We start from the raw sequence: 17,970 nt of genomic DNA on the forward strand, positions 1-17,970 counted from the left end.
AGCCTTCTGCTCGACTATTGGTACCCCGTCGAGAGTAGTATTATCAATGTGCTCACTATTATTTGTCCCGCTTCTTTTTCAGAGCCTCACCCACCAGCTTCAAGTCAGCTTAGACAGGTAAAAATCGTCTCTTAAAGGAGACGGTTGCGTCACTCGCTTCATGCCAGCCATTACCAGCGAGTGACAACCGACCCTTGGAACTGGTACGAGCAAAAGAACTTCTGTTTCCCATCTTTGATTGCTCCTCACAGATTCTTTTTTTTTTCGCCTTGGTCAGTACTTCATATGTCCTGAGTGTTGGCCTCGGACGTCATTTTACGCGTATTTCTGGACACTCTTTGTGGTTTGAAGCCTCATCCCCGAGAGACTCGGTCAATAAGGCTATAAACTCCAAAGCTTTGATAGAGATCCGTGCATCAAAGTCCACGGTCAAGCCTTTTGAGGATTGAGGGTCCGTGATTTGAACTGCGTCTATCGATTTCCACTTTTGTAATATTCATCAATCAATCTTTGTAATGTAATATTCAAAAACATGCCATCTACTTTCAGTCCACCCAATCTCGTCAGTGTATTCCACAAAGTACCTCGCCTCATGGCCGGACACTGGGCATGAAGGCCAACGGCTGGGTGGTGAGTGAGATTGGCAGTAGTGGACCCCGATTTGTCAATGGGTATTACCAAGGGCTACTGCTCTCAGAGGCACCATGAGAAGGTGGACACCAGGAACCCTGGTGGTAGGTAATAAAACCCATATTTAATGCCACATTTTGACAATAACTTTTGTTGACTTTGTCTTACTTTTGTCACCCAAGTTCGGCAAAGATTCCTTTTGTAAGGTCTATTGTGCTTATTAAAAAAAGAAACTGAAACGAACAAAATTATTTAAAAAAAAGTTGTCTTTTTACGACGGGAGTTCAGACGAAGTTGGAACTCAAAACGGATAAAATTATTGCTTTACAGTTTGTGCATGTCTTAAAGACTAGACCAAACAACCTCAAGATATTTTCCTATAATCGCAGAATGCTGAAAACTAGTGCTTTGCTTGATTTGAGTTTCTAAGAGAACTTAAATCGTATACTAAAAGATTCGGTATCATGACCAGTGAAGGACTATTGATAGTTTTATAAACTAGTCTTTTACTTTCTGTAGGTTGTAAAGGCTTTTCTGCTCCTAAAGAACCTACTGTTTACGTGGGTTTTTCCTTTTCAGTAAAGGTTTCTTTTGCCAGAATTCAAAAGATGTTGCCAAATATCATAGATCAATCCATTATTTACTTTCTTGGGTGCCGTATTTAGGATAAATTATAGTTTCATATAGCTTATATTGTTTCTTTTTTATTTCCCTCTTTATCTTACCGCCTAAACACAGAAACCAAGTATAAAAAACAAGAATATTGATTGATTAGTTAAAGTGAGTACGTAGCCTGACAACAACAGACTAATCTATAAAGCTTTTGATAGTCTTACACCAGCTGTGATATCAGTAACTTTTAGTATACAATTAAAATTGTCTTTAAAGCATAAAAATAAAAATAAATACTTTTTAATAACCGCAAAGTCACTGAACAACATACAGAAATATTGGATTGATTTATCAGGTAACGTTTTGGTCTCACCTGCTGTAACACCAATAGTGAGTACAAAAAATTGTAAGAAATACACTTCAGTATTACTTAAAAAAAAGAGCTTTCTTTGTATACTGTAAAAAGAGGCCTTAATCGGTTTACTTTTACTTTTCCAAAACTCCCATGTTGTTCTGTGTTTTCAGTAAAGCGCAAGTTTTCTATAATCCTACAAGCATTGTGAAATAAGATTATTTGGTTTATTTGTACTAGCTTTATTGATGTATGTTAGATAGACTGTGAAGCAATAATTTTTGTTTATTTTAAGTTTCAACTTCGCTCTTTACTTCCCTCAAAAAAGTTTTTTTTTTAATTAACCTTTGTTCGTTTTTAATTTAAATTTAATGCAGAAACAACACTGCAATGATCTTTTTGAATTTTTTGAGGGGGGCAGGACCCTCGTATACGGAATAATTTCTGTTTGTTTTAAGTTCTAATGTCACTCCTTACTTTCAGTTGAAAATAAATATTTAATTTCTGATCGTTTTTTCAAATAGTGCCGAGAAATCTATGCTACACAAAATGATGTACATAAGTTTTGAAGGTGGACAACCTCGACAGTTAGGAAAGAGTAGCCTAACTATTTTTTTTTAAGAAGATTTTTAAGGTTTTCAAACCCTAAGCAAAATTTTGGTATGTCTAACTTATTTCACTAAACATTTCACCCTCCCCCCTCCCCGATAAACACCGAAAAACATTAGGCATACAGGTGTGGAATAGCAATAAACAAGAAAAAGTTGGAAAGTAACCCGACAACCAGAAAAATATCACAAAAAAAAAATCCTCATAGGTTCTTAGTGCTATGATTTCTCTATATACATTACAAATAGTTTTATTCTATCTATTAAATAGTAAAAAAGGGAAATGATAGGAACAAATGAATATAACAATAAGCAATCCTTTGAAGATACAACATTGAGTGGTTCCAGAACCATATGCCTACACTTCTCCAGCCCCTAAGTGGTAAGGGGTTGGAGTCTAGGGCACAATTTGTTCCAAAAATAGTGCATGAAACATTTCACAATTCACAAAAAATCAATGAAAATAGTGAATTAGCTGAAAAATTATCATACATAAGGCAGAAAACCACGATTGAAATAAAAATGCCTGATTAAGAAGCTGAACCCTTGCCATTCTGATTCAAAGTCTAACACACTAGTAACCGTACTACGGGGGCTGATTATCGAATTTGATCTATTTGTTCTTGTAGGATCAACTTGTGTAACTTACAGCCCTTTCCCCCAAGACTGTAAAGCTAGCCTATGTCATCACCAAAAGCATAGGTGTTGGACCTTATCCAGCAAATACATTTGTAATTGGCTATTATAAAACATTGAGTTAATACAAGCTTCTATTATAAAGAGTGAGAACATTGAACTATATTTGGCGAAGCTCAACTTTTGCGAACAGGAGGAGGGGAGGGGGTGCGTCAAAGAATAGTTAATTGGAACTTTGAGATTCAACTATTTGATCTTCTATGAATTTCTTCCTCTTAAGAACATTCAATATTTTAAAAATCACTTGAGATTTCTCTCAAGTGAGAAATCATTCTCACTTGAGAAATAGCACCAAAAGTGCCGTTTTTAGTACTATATAGTACTTACGGATGGTTAAACTGATAAAAAGCACGTATATATGAGCAATAGCTTTCAAATGAGTCACTAAAATTCTCTCTAAGAAGTTCTGGATACCCACTAGCCTCAGCTTTTCCACTTGAGACGGCACACTAATAGTGCTATTGGCACTTGCAGATGGTGGATTTATAGGAAAACGTAGATATAAGCAATATCTTTTATATGACCTATAATGTTTTGGTAGCCCGCTAACCCCACCTCTTTGGAAATGGCACAAAAAGTGTCCATTTTAGCGCCATATGGCTCTTGCAGATGGCAGAATTTATAAAAATCACGTTGATATGAGAAATAGCTTTTGGATGAGCCATTAAGCATCTCTCTTATGATGTTCTGGTAGCCCTCTAGGCCTGCTGAAAAAAAAGCAAAAAAAAAAAACGGGAGACAGTGCTACCAGTGCAAAAAAGTGATTTTCCTTGTTGTTCAAGGAGGGGGACTGTAATTTCCTGTTCAAGCTTTTTTTTACCATGTTGAATGTAATTGCAAACTTTTCATATTGATCCGACTCCATTCTCGAGGGGTTTCAGACTTTTTTTTTCCAAATAACCATAAATGTATTTTCCCAATAAACTCTTACTTTCAAAACGAACCGAAATAATAGTTACCATTCCAGAGTCAGTGTCAGATGACAATTTTTTTCATGAGGCATTTTTTTTTCAAAACGCAACTTTTGGTTACTATGGGCTGTGGTTCACTCTTTGGAGCGGTGAGAGGGGGAGTATACGGGAGGGGCTCTTGTAAATCTCTAGTTAAGGGCTTTGGACCATAAGTATTGCAATGGTACCGTTTTATGCTTCCAAGCTTTTCCACTTAAGAAGTGGCACCAAAAGTGCCGTTTTAGTGCTATATTGCAGTTGCGGAGGGTAGAACTGATAAAACGCACGTATATATGAGGAATAGCTTTCAAATGAGCCATTAAGTATCTCTCTAAAAAGTTCCGGATGCCCACTAGCCCCACCTCTTCCACTTGAGACATGGCACCAATAGTGTCATTTCGCACTTGCAGATGGTGGATTTATATAGGGGAAAGTAGATATGAGCAACATCCTTTATATGAGCTAAAAAATTCTTTCTACGGTGCTTTTGTAGCCCGCTAGCCCCACCCCTTTAGAAATGGCACGAAACGTGTCATTTTAGTGCCCTGTGGCACTTGTAGATGGCGGAATTTATAAAAAGCATTTAAATATGAGAAATAGCTTTTGAATGAGCCACTAAGCATCACTCTATGAACGGTTTCCCTGTTGTAGTTTTTCGACCTGATTCCAATGGTACACTTTTCGTTTTGATCTGACGCCGTTTTCGAGGCGTTTCAGACTTTGTCGAAATCACCGTGATTTTCTTTTCGCAATAAAATTTCATTTTTTTTTAAATTTTACTTTTAAGACGAACCAAAATAATTCCTGAGTCAGTGTCAACTGTTAATTCTTTTTCTCTAGGCATTTTTTTTTTCAAAGCGCGTTTTTTAACTTTTGGTTACTATAGGCTGTGGTTCGCTCTCTACTAGGTTGTAGATCCCGTTGCAACCATGATTGTTGTCTATCATTGATCCTATCAACCTTCTTGATAGCCTATCGACATCCTAAAGAGAAATACAGGAACAGCACCTCGGTCAGTGTAATCTAGCAAAATGATAAACAGTATGATTAAGGTATGTAGCATAATGACCGAATGTAGTATTTATATTGGTTGTTCTTCATATTGAGCCAAATTATTTTCCAAGGTCATCGAGATAAAAATTAGCTTAAAGGCGAAGATGTGTAAAGATTTATAATTAAACAAATCACCATCGAGATACCGGTTTTAAGCGTCATTTCAACTAATTCATCTGATAAACCCAAACTTTATGCATTCAATGACCTGAACATGATGTGGAAGTTGCAGGCCTTTCTGACAATAACATGAGAAATTAATAACTACAGAATATTCACCTACCTTTAAAAGGTTGAAAATGAAACTTACGAAGGGAGAAGGGTTTCGAATATAACCTTTCCCCCTTTCGCGAGTCTATTCTGATAATTTTCATTCATTTGTCGAGGTATATTTTTAGAGTAATCTTCGATGTTATACCTTTCATGAAAATTAGCATTTCCCCCTCCCTCCCGTCCAAAATAAAACTTGTCTACATATACAGGTTCAAATACTGAGAAACGTTAAATTTCCTTTCCTTATAAGATTGTTGCTGAATCTGAGGAAATTTGAATTTAGCAGAAACTTTCAATATCATAAGCAATATATGGTAAAGATTTTGAGCCTTCTAAAGTTATGAGTAGTATTACTTTTTTTGTAGGGAGTTATTTAGGGGGGGGGCTTATTTAGGAGAATTGCGTGAGTGAACACAGAACTCAACCATCATAACTCGACTACCAAATAATTCAACCACCCTCTACTCAATTACTTTAAATTCGACCATCAAACAACTCAACCACAACCGACTGGACCACCAAACAGCTTAACCACCATATAACTCAGATCTGTTTCAATTCAGGTTTGTTTATCAATCACACAATTCTGGTGAGCATTCACTCCCTGGCGATCCGATAAGTGTGAGGACTGTTCGAATAATGTCCAACATTAAACAAATCCCATGTTTTTATCAAGATCTTTTCCTTTACGATTCCGGACAAAACATTCCTAAAAGATTTTGGCTTTGGGCTATAGAGATATGGTTGCTGTATCTTGAGGGACCAGAACTATTTTTGGCGATGGAACATTCAAGGTTGCGCTCCGCCTTTTTTTGTATATGCAATACATACAAAGGTTGGTGATTCATATACTCCATGTGTTTATTTTCTTTTGCCTGATTAGGCAGAAAGCACATATGGAGGCACGCTAAAAGCACTTAAAGACTTGGTGCCAAGAGCCAATTCCACTGGAATTCTGCCAGATTTTGAAAAAACTGCTATAAATTCTTTTCGAGTTGAGTTTCCAAATTCTACGCTTTCGGGGCGTTTCTTTCACTTTTCACAGTCTAACATAAGAGAAGTTAAATTGTTGGGCTTCAAGCAAGAGCTTGAAAATGACCCCAATAGTAATATCATCGTTAGAATTATCCCAGTCTCAGCTTTTGTTGCATGACAGGATACTGAAAGAGTGTTTGATAAATTCCGAGGTCATTTCCCCCGAGGTGATAATTAGGATTCTCTCTTGAGTTGCTTCAATGATACATACGTACGTGGCATGAAATTGCCAAACCAGGGTTTGTTATGCCAAGGTTTTTACCAGTCCTCTGGAACTACACTGAAAGTGCATTGAATTGAGTGGCCAATACTACGATTGCCACGGAGAGATTCTACAATGCCCTTAACGTTCATCTGCAATCCTAAAACTTGTTCGCCCGCTAAAGACTCTAGGCATGTGGGACCATTATTCTTAGCTCGCCTGCGAGTCCAGGCGACTTGTCGGTCAGGTACTAATCCTAAATCCTGAGTAGTATGTTATCAATTGGTACAAACCGGCCCATACCCCAGTGTACTTATAGAGTCACTAACACTTTTTTTTGGCATCATTCCAAGAATATACATCCTGGTTTCAAAGAATTTCTTGGTATGTTTCTGAGAAATTCAAGAATGTGTTATCTAGTATGGCGTAATCATTCACGTTGTCAGTGGAAAAATACAATACGTCCTTTGACAGCCCTCACATCTGGTCTTTTTGAAATAACAACTGAGCCAACAACATTTTTAGCTTCTAAGCAGTTTTTCATTGATTTTATGGAATTTATGTCAGATGTGGGAATCGAGTGGGAGTTCTTTTGGTCCTGAGAAGGCATGGGGGGTATAAGCCCTAATGTCAGCTTTTGCTTGTTTTGAGTTTTACTGGGCTATTTACTACAATTTCTATTCGTTTTGAGTTTCATTTATTTATCGATAGGGATTTGTGGTAGTCTTACGCTTGGAATATTATTTGGCTTTATTTCTGCTCATTCTTGGCTTAATAGAGCTCTTTACTTTTCTTTGAAAAACTTGTTTTGTGGAAAAAGTTTTTTTTAAGTTAATTACCCTAAAAAGTATGTATATTTTATTACCATTTAATACCTTGAGAGTCTTTTTAAACGTTGGAATTCTTTTTTAAGTGAACTTTATTAAGTTTCATAATCCAGCAACAGTTCTTTTTAAATATTAGATTTTAAACAATCATACATAATTGTATTCTTTAATGTTTATGTGTTTTCTATCGTTGTGTTGTTGCTGAAAAGTTAGTCTTAGGTTGTTCTTGCGACAATTTTGTCAGACAATGAGCCCACCTTCGGGGTCAAAAGTAATAACTCGAGATATCACTGCCAGCTCAAACTAATACAAAACTCGACAGTGGATTATAAACAACTCCACTTCTGTGTTAAAATGTATTTGTTTTGTAAGGATTTTTAGTTTCTATTGGCTTGCACAATAACCCAAGAAACGAGCTAGAATGTCCTTTGTTACAAGTTCTAAATTTTAGAAATATAATGTCCTCCAAATTCTGAAATACTGTCCTCTCTTGCCCCTTTGTGCTACACGACAGGGAATGTCAATATCTGGTAGAGATAATTATATTCAAATTCAGCTTTTTTCCCTAAAATTAATTTTTCTTTTTTACTTAACATCAAATCTAAACTTTTTGCAAGTTTTACAATTAATCCTGTTTGCGTTAGAGTATTAATTTGCAAGATTTTGTTCAAATATCAGATATTTTAATGTCATTTATCATACTTTACTGTTATGTATTATTAATGTATTTTTAAAGTTGTATGGTCAATATGAAAACCGCAAACCACAGCGGAATGTTCAAACTACTATATTTTTTCTTGGTGTAGAAAATACCGGCAAAAAAAAGAAGATTAACAGTTATCAGTAGTAAAGCTGCAGAGGAAATTTAGAATATGTCTGATAATTTTTTTTTACTATTTTATATTTAGGCTAATGCTTTTCAGTTTTGTTGTTGTATTTCTTAAAAAGCAAAAAATGGCCACAATGTTAAAATGTACAACAAACACAACTTAAAGCATGAATAAAGAAAATTCTGTGAGAAGCTCACAGAAGATTAGTAATATAGAGTTGATACAGCCTTTGGGAAACAAGTTCTTAGGAATTTTCTAAGCGTCTTTTCACAACTTCTAACAGATTTGAGCTAGTATGTGTAGGTTCACCGGTTTAGTAGGATGTAAACCACCAGTTCTAAAATTGTAAGACCCTTTTTTTAAGGCAAGTCAACAAGAAAGAACAAAAGTAAATAAAGAGAGGGGAGAAATAACATTATATCTACGAAAAATCGTCCACACAATGAAGTGATGTTTATGATTTAAAGCCTCCTCACTCCATACTGATTCCAATTGGTCCTCATAAAAACTCAGAATATTTGGAGCTAAAAATACAGTGCTAGGGACCTCTGCTACTCTTCCCCCTCCCCTGACCTGAAAATTTAACTATTAGCAATATTGGAGCCACCAATTAGAAATAATAATTGAAATTCTCCGAAAGAAAAGAATATATCTGAAATAGACCTTAGATCTTGATGCAAATCATTCCAGTGTATTTTGGTATGCCTGAGAACCATATGATTGACGCTTTATCTTCCTAACAAAATACTAAAAAGTTCTAATTACAGGTTATAGCTACTGCCTCAATGACTGCCCGAGGGAAACTAAAATTGGCCATTAAATCAATTGCTGCCAAATCGATCGTTGCTTCCATTTTCATTTTACATGTAGAAGGTTTTTCAAGAGGAGCTCCTGATGCTGCTTGTACACACATGATACCAGGTAAATAACTATGGGATGGTTTGAATTTGCTATTTTGGGCTCAATTACGTGATGTGCTCTACAATATTATATCCGTGAAATATTCCACCTAGGAGATACTTAGATTTAACTCAAACCCTTATTCACTTATTACCGCCATCACTCACTTTCTTGCTCAAAGACATTTAATCATACTTGATAGTCAGACATATCAGTAAAAAGGTAGATATGTTAGACCTTTCTGTGCGATTATGAGTTTGTCGGCTGCTAAGGACTCTGAAGCTATCCTCTGGACTATCTGGGTCATTTAATATTCGCGGGCACAATCCTTCCCAAAAAGTGAAAAATATTTATCTGTGGATAACCTAATACACGCAAGAGTATCAAATTGTGTGAACAGCCCATCACAGCTCTAGCTTTGCAGTTACATTTTTAAAAAGGAGGATGTGGTATACCTGGTTGAAAAAAGATTGACTTTCAACATATGTGACAGAAGGGCCCAAAGTGGGGAAGAGGGAGCTGCCCACCCTTGAATCAGTAAATATAAGGATGCTGTATATTTTAAACCAAAATTTACTCAGGGAATTGACCTGAATAGTCATCTCTTGCGATTGACATCGCATGAATCTAAGTTTTTTTTTTTTTTTTTTTTTTTTTTTAGCTCCATTTGGAGTCCAGGACCTACCATGCTGAAAGTCCAGAATCGGACATTAATTGATCTTTGGGCTATACATGTCCAAAGATCGACCTTTTGCTGCGGCCATTACGCTAGAAAATGACGGCAAATTGCTGCTTTTTTTCATTGTTGATATATGTTTTCTAGCGGGGAAATAGGAAATTTTAGTGTTTGATTCTAGGATCATTTCTTTCAACTAGAATTAATTTTCCATTACACTTGTTTTCTGAGACGACTATACCGGACTCTTGGAATTTTAAAACACGTTCATTTTCCACAAGACAGCTAAAATGTTTTGACACTGCCGGTAATAAGCTTCGATGAGAAATACAAAATATCAGTTTTGCAGAAATTTCAGCTGTGTGAAGGCAGGACTGGGTTAACTGTAGCAAGGAATCGCACATAGAACTCTTTCAACGCTGTTGGAGCTCGGGATGTTGAAGAAATGTATAAATATTTGACCTTTGTGGAAATTATTTCCTGGGTTGCAAGATTCCCACAGATCATCAGAAATTGGCATAGACGAAATAATTTTGCTCATCTTTAATAAGCAATATTCACCCTTGCATCTAAACGAATTTAAAGGTTAGAGTACTATAATAAATTTTAACATGACGTGTTATTTTCTAGAACCTTTACCATAATTAAACATTCAAAACTAAAGAAGTTAATGTTCCGTCAAGGACAAATACAAAAAAATATTGTACGGAGACAGATGAACCAGCAAATTCCAAATTAACTTTCTTTATTTTGGACATTAATCTTCTTTTTTTTTTTACATGCGACATTCATAAATTAGGAGACTTTGTAGGAGCCTCAAAACGAAGTTAAATTACCAGTAATGTTCGTTGTTCCGGATTATGTTAACTTTTGTTCATCATTTGAAACCGTGTCATTGCTTATTTTAAGTTGTTAATTTAAACTTTTGGTGAGGTTCCGGTAGGGGAGGTTAGGGTTGAATGCCTATTACGAATACCTCATTTGTTTATGAATTGAAAACCGAAATTTGATGGTCTCTGTATACCTCTCACAACAAGGAATGCTTGAGATTTTTTTCAGATTTCTTGTCCTTCAAATTTTCTCAAAATATGCATTTAAAATTTTGGTCAAAGTGTCCGAACCAACCCCACCTAGTGGGGTTGGTTCGGACACGCTGGGGCTTGAACAAGACAAGATGAAAAAACTGCCAAAAATCTACCGGTGTTCCTTTACAAACAGTAAATTCGTTCATAAAACAGTCTTTTTACTTAAAATACACTTGTACTTATAAGCTTGTTTGATTAATACATATTGCGTGGTGAAAAAATCAAATTAAAAGCGAAATCTTTGAGGGACTCGGCTGGTTTCTCCACAGGAAAAAGGTTTTGGTAGACTATGGAGAATATCAGAAAAATCCACATTTACAACATCTTCTGCCTCAGGAAAGACACACCTTTTGCTTTTCTTGCGCATGAAACTAATCGTAGCTTCACCTTCTACAACCTCCTGCACTAAGTCAACATAGCAGCGTGTTGACTTCTTTAGCTGGAACTTGACATGGACGGAATCTCCTACTGACAAGGAAGATAGGATGACCGGCATATTATCATCATTGTCTTCTTTGCCAAGATGTAATGATTTATCAGATGAATCCTCCAGCTTAAGATCTGCTACGGGCGTCTCCTTTAGACTATTTTTCTCTCCCTGTCCACGCTTTTTTGGCCAATTCCTTCCTTTTCTGGAGGGTCAGTGAATATCCTGGTTCTGCCTTTTGAAAACATGAAGATGAAAAAGAGAACATAAGAGAAGATTGAACATGTTGCTGAAATCCGCAAGCTATATTTTCCCCTTTATTTTGTTTGGGTAGACGTTGTTTTGGTAAAAATGGAAGTGGCCAAGGAGGCATTCTTCACAATCAGTCTCTTTACTTACTGAACATTGAAACTAATTCGTGAATTGAGGTTTAACATTAAAATCATTTAAAATCCAAGATTCACTATCGTAAGCATAGGAATAAAACAATCGTCTACTATAGCCCATGTAGGGTAGAACTGGACACCGTCCGGTTCAGCTCGAAAAACAGTGTCCAACCCCCCCCCCCCCTCCCTCATAATTTCACAGAGAAGCCTATTTGGACTAATTGCATTAAAGAAAAGGTAGATAGCGCAGCTTTTCGAGATCCCTGAATGACAAAAGAATTTTCGAGAAACAAGCGAAAAATTTATGGTATTATACTTACAGCTTAGCCCAGCAATGTGCAATGTGCCAGAAAAAAATTGACCTACCTAAAACAGTTTTTGTAATTTAACTTTTGAAAGGATCAATAAACCAAACTAGGAATTCTTCCTTGAGACATTAAGGTTGAATGCCACTCCTACTAATTTTTGTAGAATTTTTCACCAATTCGTGTATGAGTAATCAAGGGTATCTGGTTCAGCCCACGTCCAGTTCAACTCTGACCTTCTCTACAAATATTTAAAAGCGAAAACAACTATTTGATGTGTGGTTGCTTTTTTCAGCTTAAGTGACACTTCTTTAACTTTGGTGGTAGTTAATTGAATTTGTTGCGTTTATTTCTCTTTTTTTTTTGCTTAGTAAAACTGAAGTAAAATAAGCTCCTATAAATGAAATACTAGCTCTTTAATTTTACAGTGAAAAACACATTTCTTTTTGTTTTGTTTACCCTCAAACAGAAATTCAGAAAAGCAAATACAACTTGTATTTCATTGATACTAACGTGCACATCTTATGATATTTCGTGTCTTACTGCATTGTGCATAGTGCCCCTGACCAATCCCCAAAGGCGTTCCTATAAGGAAGCAAACAGTAGTTAATAATAGTTTTCTTGTTTGACCCAAAAAGAATGTTTTTTTCTTACTCTTGTTTTTCGATGTGTTCAAAATAATACTACAAGAGACAATTGCTATGTAAAAATAATTGACTAGCATTATGAATGTGCTTTCTGAAATAGCGAAATCAACCAAAAGAAATCTCTCTGCTTAGTGCATATTTATTCTCTTTTACAGCGAAAATTCATAAGAATCACTCCTGCTCATGTTCGTGAGATGAAAGCTGTGTATTAGCGATTGAGAATGGATACATATTCCACACATGAAAACTTTTTGCTCGTACACAAGGCCGTATCTAGGGAGGAGAGGTCTAACGAGTTTGAATACCTTTTCCCCCTTGAACTTCTGTTTGACTCGTAAAAATGACGAAAATGCATATAAAGAAATTTTGGACGTGTTTTTAAGACTTTTTTGTAATCCCTCTTCCTGGAAAAAATACACATACACAGACACACCTCCCCCGAAAAAAATTCTGGATATTCCCTTGTCAGGATCTTTTTTTCAATGGTAAAATACTAAATTAATTTCAAGGAATATTGGATTAGTTCAACAAGACAGAGAATATTCAAAATTATAGAATGTTTGATTGCATTAATATTTTCAAACAGTTCAAGGTAACGAACTGTAAGTAAGGAGGGACCTGGCTCAATAGTAACCAAAACTCTAAAAGACAAAATTTTTGTACCAGTAGATACATCAAAAGAATCGGATTTTAATGCTGATTTCAAATATGTAAATTTTATCAAGTTTAATCGTATCCATCAAAAGTTGAGAGCCTGAGGATATTTGCCTTATTTTCGAAAAAGGGGGAAACACCCCCCTAAAAGGCATATAATCATAATGAAAATCACACCATCAGATTCAACGTATCAGAGAGCTCTACTGTAGAAGTTCAAGCTCCTATGTGCAAAAATGTGGAATTTTGTATTGTTTGCCGGAAGAAAGATCACGGTTGCGTGTTTATTTGTTGTTTTTTTTTTGTTTTTGTTTTTTTTTTCTTACCAGGGTGATCATATCGACCCATTGGTCCTAGAGTAATTCTAACGGAATTTAAAAATTAGTGTCCACTTTAAGTGGCTAAAAAAATGGAGGGCAACTAGGTCCCCTCCCACGCTCATTACTTGCCAGAGTCGCACGGTCAAAATTTTGAGATAGCCATTTTGTTCAGCATAGTCAAAAAATTTAACAACTGTATCTTTAGGTGTAAAATGACCTCTAACAGTCCCCGGGAGAAGGGCTGCATGTTGTGAACTCGGCCCATAGTTTACATGTAGCATTCGCTACTGGGAAGTATACAGCCATTTTTTTGGGGGGGTGTGCTCGGGGTGTATTTTTATGGGGAGAATCTTCATTGGTGAGGGAATCTTCTGGGGAGTAAATATTCCTGGTGAAATGTTACACTAGGTTGTTTTGACAGAATTTGACAGAAGTTTGACTCTTTCTCTCAATTCTTCTTTCTAAAACAGTAAAAAACTTTAGCGTAAAGAGCGGGGCGTTGATGAGGAAGCAGCCTCTTTCATATACGAAGTAATTTCTGTGCGTTTTAAGTTTTGATGTCACTCCTTACTTTCAGTTGAAAAAACTTGTTTTTTTTATTTAATTTCTGAACGTTTTTGAATCAATGCATGTTTTGATTTTGGCTCTCCGCAGAGGAATAATCAAAACGAAATTTGCATATTTTTTTTTTTGGCTCAATGGCTTTCTCATAATTTTGATCGAATGATTTTGAGAAAAAAAGAGCGGGGGACGAAGCCTAGTTGCCCCCCCCGATTTTTTGGTTAATTAAAAAGGCAACTAGAACTTTTAATTTTTTACGAATCTTTTTATTGGTAAAAGATTTACGTAACTTATAAATTAGCTTACGTAAAGAACTTTTGTATTCTCATGTTTTTATAACATACTAGCTGTTGGGGTGGCGCTTCGCGCCACCCCAACACCTAGTTGGTGGGGGCGCTTCGCGCCCCCCCAAGCCCCCCCGCGCGCGTAAGTCGTTACGCGCCATATTAGTTACGCGCCATTGTAGTTGTGTCCCTATGTCCCACCTGTGAATATAGATATATATATATATATATATATATATATATATATATATATATATATATATATATATATATATATATATATGTTTTTAACTACGTAAAACTTAAGAATATACAACATTCTTTGCTGTCCCATTGTCTGTGCATATAAATAGATTGTCAGGTTTACCGACTCTTGAACATGCAACATATAATGGTCCATGGGAAAACAATCCGTATTCAGATCTATACCTCATGATTCTAATGATTGCCCTTGAGCTTTGTTGATGGTGATTGCTAATCGACCATTCCCTGAGTCGCCATCGTCATTTATATATCCCCCTGTGCACCCCGGCGTCCCCTTTGTAGTTATGTCCCTGTGTCCCGGTCGTCGTCATTTATACTCCCTGTGTCCCGGTGATTTGTTGATTGCTAATCGAACATTCCTTTTGTCCCGGTCGCTTTCTCTTTGAGTGTCGTCATTTATTTAGATTGTCAGGTTTACCGACTCTTGAACATGCAACATATAATTGTCCATGGGAAAAACAATCCATATTCAGATCTATACCTCATGATTCTAATGATTGCCCTTGAGCTTTGTTGATGGTGATTGCTAATTGAACATTCCCTGTGTCCCGGTCGTCATTTATATTCCCAGTATCCCGGTCGTCATTTGTGTCCCAGTGTTCCCCTTTTAGTTCTTTTTTATTGGTTTTGACCTTTTTTTAGGTTTTTTAGTTTTTTTCTTTTAGTTTTTTTTTGAAGTTTTTATCTTTTTAGTTTTTTTATTTTTATTTATATTTTTTTTTAGTTTTCTTTTTCTCCTTTATTTTTCAGTTTTTTTGCTTTTTTTAGTTTTTTTTCTTTTTTAGTTCTTTTAGTTTTTACCTTTTTTAGTTTTTTTTAGTTTTTTAGATGAAAATTTTTTTTAGTTTTTTTTCCTTTTTTTCTTTTTAGTTTTTTATTGGTTTTTACCTTTTTTTTTTAGCTTTTTTAGTTTTTGTTCGTTTTTTCTTTTTACTTTTTTTTAGTTTTTATCTTTTAGTTTTTTTTGAAGTTTTTATCTTTTTAGTTTTTTTTATTTTTATTTATATTTTTTTAGTTTTCTTTTTCTCCTTTATTTTTCAGTTTTTTTTCCTTTTTTTAGTTTTTTTTTCTTTTTTAGTTCTTTTAGTTTTTACCTTTTTTAGTTTTTTTTTAGTTTTTTAGATGAAAATTTTTTTTAGTTTTTTTCCTTTTTTTCTTTTTAGTTTTTTATTGGTTTTTACCTTTTTTTAGCTTTTTTAGTTTTTTTCGTTTTTTCTTTTTATTTTTTTTTTTAGTTTTTATCTTTTTTATTTTTTTTATTTTTATTCTTAATTTTATTAGTTTTCTTTTTCTCTTCTATTTTTCAGTTTTTTCCTTTTTTTTTAAGTTTTTTTTTTAGTTGACGTCACCTGATCCACAGATCCACAGATCCACAGACAATTTATTTTTATATATATAGATATGAGGGGATTCGCCCCATCGTCAGTACCTCGCTCTTTACACTAAAGCTTAAATTTTATCCCAATTCATTAAGAATGACCCCCTGAATCACAAAAGCCGTAGAATAAGTAGTTGAAATTACCGAAAATACTTTAGCGTAAAGAGCGAGGTATTAGAAGGAGGTGAGCCCCTCATATGGGTAATAATTTCTGTTTGTTTTAAGTTTTATTGCTGTTCCTTACTTCCAGCTGAAAAAGCTTTTTCACTTTTATTTTTTAATTGTTTTTTTTTTTAAATAATGCTAGTAAATCCTGCTCTCCCTTCATGGAAATTTTCTTCTCCCATTACAAATTCTCGAAGGAAAGTTCCCCTAGCATATCCCCCTCTTCTCAACCCCTCCCCCAGACCAAAAAAATCCTCCTGAAAACGCCTGTATACTTCCCAATAACCATTACTATATGTAAGCACAGGTCAAAGTTTGTAACTTGTTGCCCCTCCCACGGGGACTGTGGGGGAGTAAGTCGTCCCCAAAGACATAGTTATAAGGTTTTTCGACTACGCTGAATAAATTGGCTATCTCAGAATTTTGATCCGTTGACTTTGGGAAAATAATTAGCGTGGGAGGGGGCCTAGGTGCCCTCCAATTTTTTTGGTCACTTAAAAAGGGCACTAGAACTTTTCATTTCCGTTAGAATGAGCCCTCTTGCAACATTCTAGGACAACTGGGTCGATACGATCACCCCTGGGAAAAAAAAAAACAACAAAAAAACAAATAAACACGCATCCGTGATCTGCCTTCTGGCAAAAAATGCAAAATTCCACATTTGTGTAGATAGGAGCTCGAAACTTCTACAGTAGGGTTCTCTGATACGCTGAATCTGATGGTGTGATTTTCGTTAACATTCTATGACTTTTAGGGGGCGTTTCCCCCTATTTTCTAAAATAACGCAAATTTTCTCAGGCTCGTAACTTTTGATGGGTAAGACTAAACTTGATGAAACTTATATATTTAAAACCAGCATTAAAATGCGATTCTTTTGATGTAGCTAATGGTATCAAAATTCCATTTTTTAGAGTTTTGGTTACTATTGAGCCGGGTCGCTCCTTACTACAGTTCGTTACCACGAACTGTTTGATAGGCGATCTATAAATGCGGATGTGATGACCCTCGAGGTAATAAAAGGCCAGTGTTTCAACTTGAATTAACCGACATTACAAGTAAACGTTTCAATCCGAATGGTAATGTTCTGTCTAAGTGGGAACTTTGCAAGTTTTTGCCAGAAGAAAGATCACGGATGCGGGTTTTTCTTCCTTGTTTTTTTTTTTTTTTTCCAGGGGTGGTGGTTTCCAACCAATGATCCTAGAAGAACGAAAACGGGCTCTTTCAAAGAGAAATCAAAAGTTATAGCGTCCTTTTTAAGTTACAAGAAAGATTGGATGCCCACTAACTCCCTTCCCACCCTGCTTTCTCCCAAAGTCATCCTAATGAAATTTTGAGAAATATGCTCGCTGTTAATATAATGCATTTGTTATTGGGAATTATACCGACAATTGGGGAGAGGGATTTTGTACGTTTTTTTTCCATGGGTAGGAGAGTTTGTGAGGGGGTTAATTTTCCAGGGGAAATTTCACAGGGGGATCTTTACCAGAATTCCTATATGAATTTTTTTATTTGTCTTACTTTCTCTTTGGTGACTCAATTTTGCATGTGCAGAAGTTCTGGGAGTTCAACGGAATTCGAATTGTCTGGCTAGTTTTTCTGTCAAGGGGGTAAGGGGTTTGTACGGGATAAATTCTCAACGGGAAAATTTTTCGCGGGAGAAACTCAACGGGCAATTTTTCTCCACGGGAGAAACTTTCCCTGGGGGGGGGGGGAGATTTCCGTGAAAAATCTTCAATGGAGGGAGATTTCCGGCATGATTTGAAGAACGACGAGAAATTAAATAAAAAAAACAAGTCTTTTTTTTTTTAAATCGAAGTAGGCTAAGGAGAATTTTTTAAGCGGAATTGTCG

The 17,970-nt window shown here is 35.7% G+C and overlaps 1 protein-coding gene across 2 annotated transcripts in view; it reads left to right on the plus strand.

Moving 5' to 3' along the window:
- Nucleotides 1–17,970, plus strand: part of LOC136030250 (putative ferric-chelate reductase 1 homolog) — an 82,849-nt gene that overhangs the window by 12,336 nt on the left and 52,543 nt on the right. The window contains exons 1-2 of one of the 2 annotated variants that reach the window (XM_065709090.1): nucleotides 575–734; nucleotides 8,836–8,989. In XM_065709090.1, coding sequence (XP_065565162.1) covers nucleotides 705–734; nucleotides 8,836–8,989 — 184 coding nt within the window. In that variant the 5' untranslated portion in view covers nucleotides 575–704. Of the gene's footprint in view, nucleotides 1–574; nucleotides 735–8,835; nucleotides 8,990–17,970 lie in introns of those variants that run through there. The other variant, XM_065709091.1, reaches the window with a different exon arrangement.

The sequence above is a fragment of the Artemia franciscana genome, chromosome 8, assembly GCF_032884065.1.
Source record: "Artemia franciscana chromosome 8, ASM3288406v1, whole genome shotgun sequence".
Classification (NCBI taxonomy): domain Eukaryota; kingdom Metazoa; phylum Arthropoda; class Branchiopoda; order Anostraca; family Artemiidae; genus Artemia; species Artemia franciscana.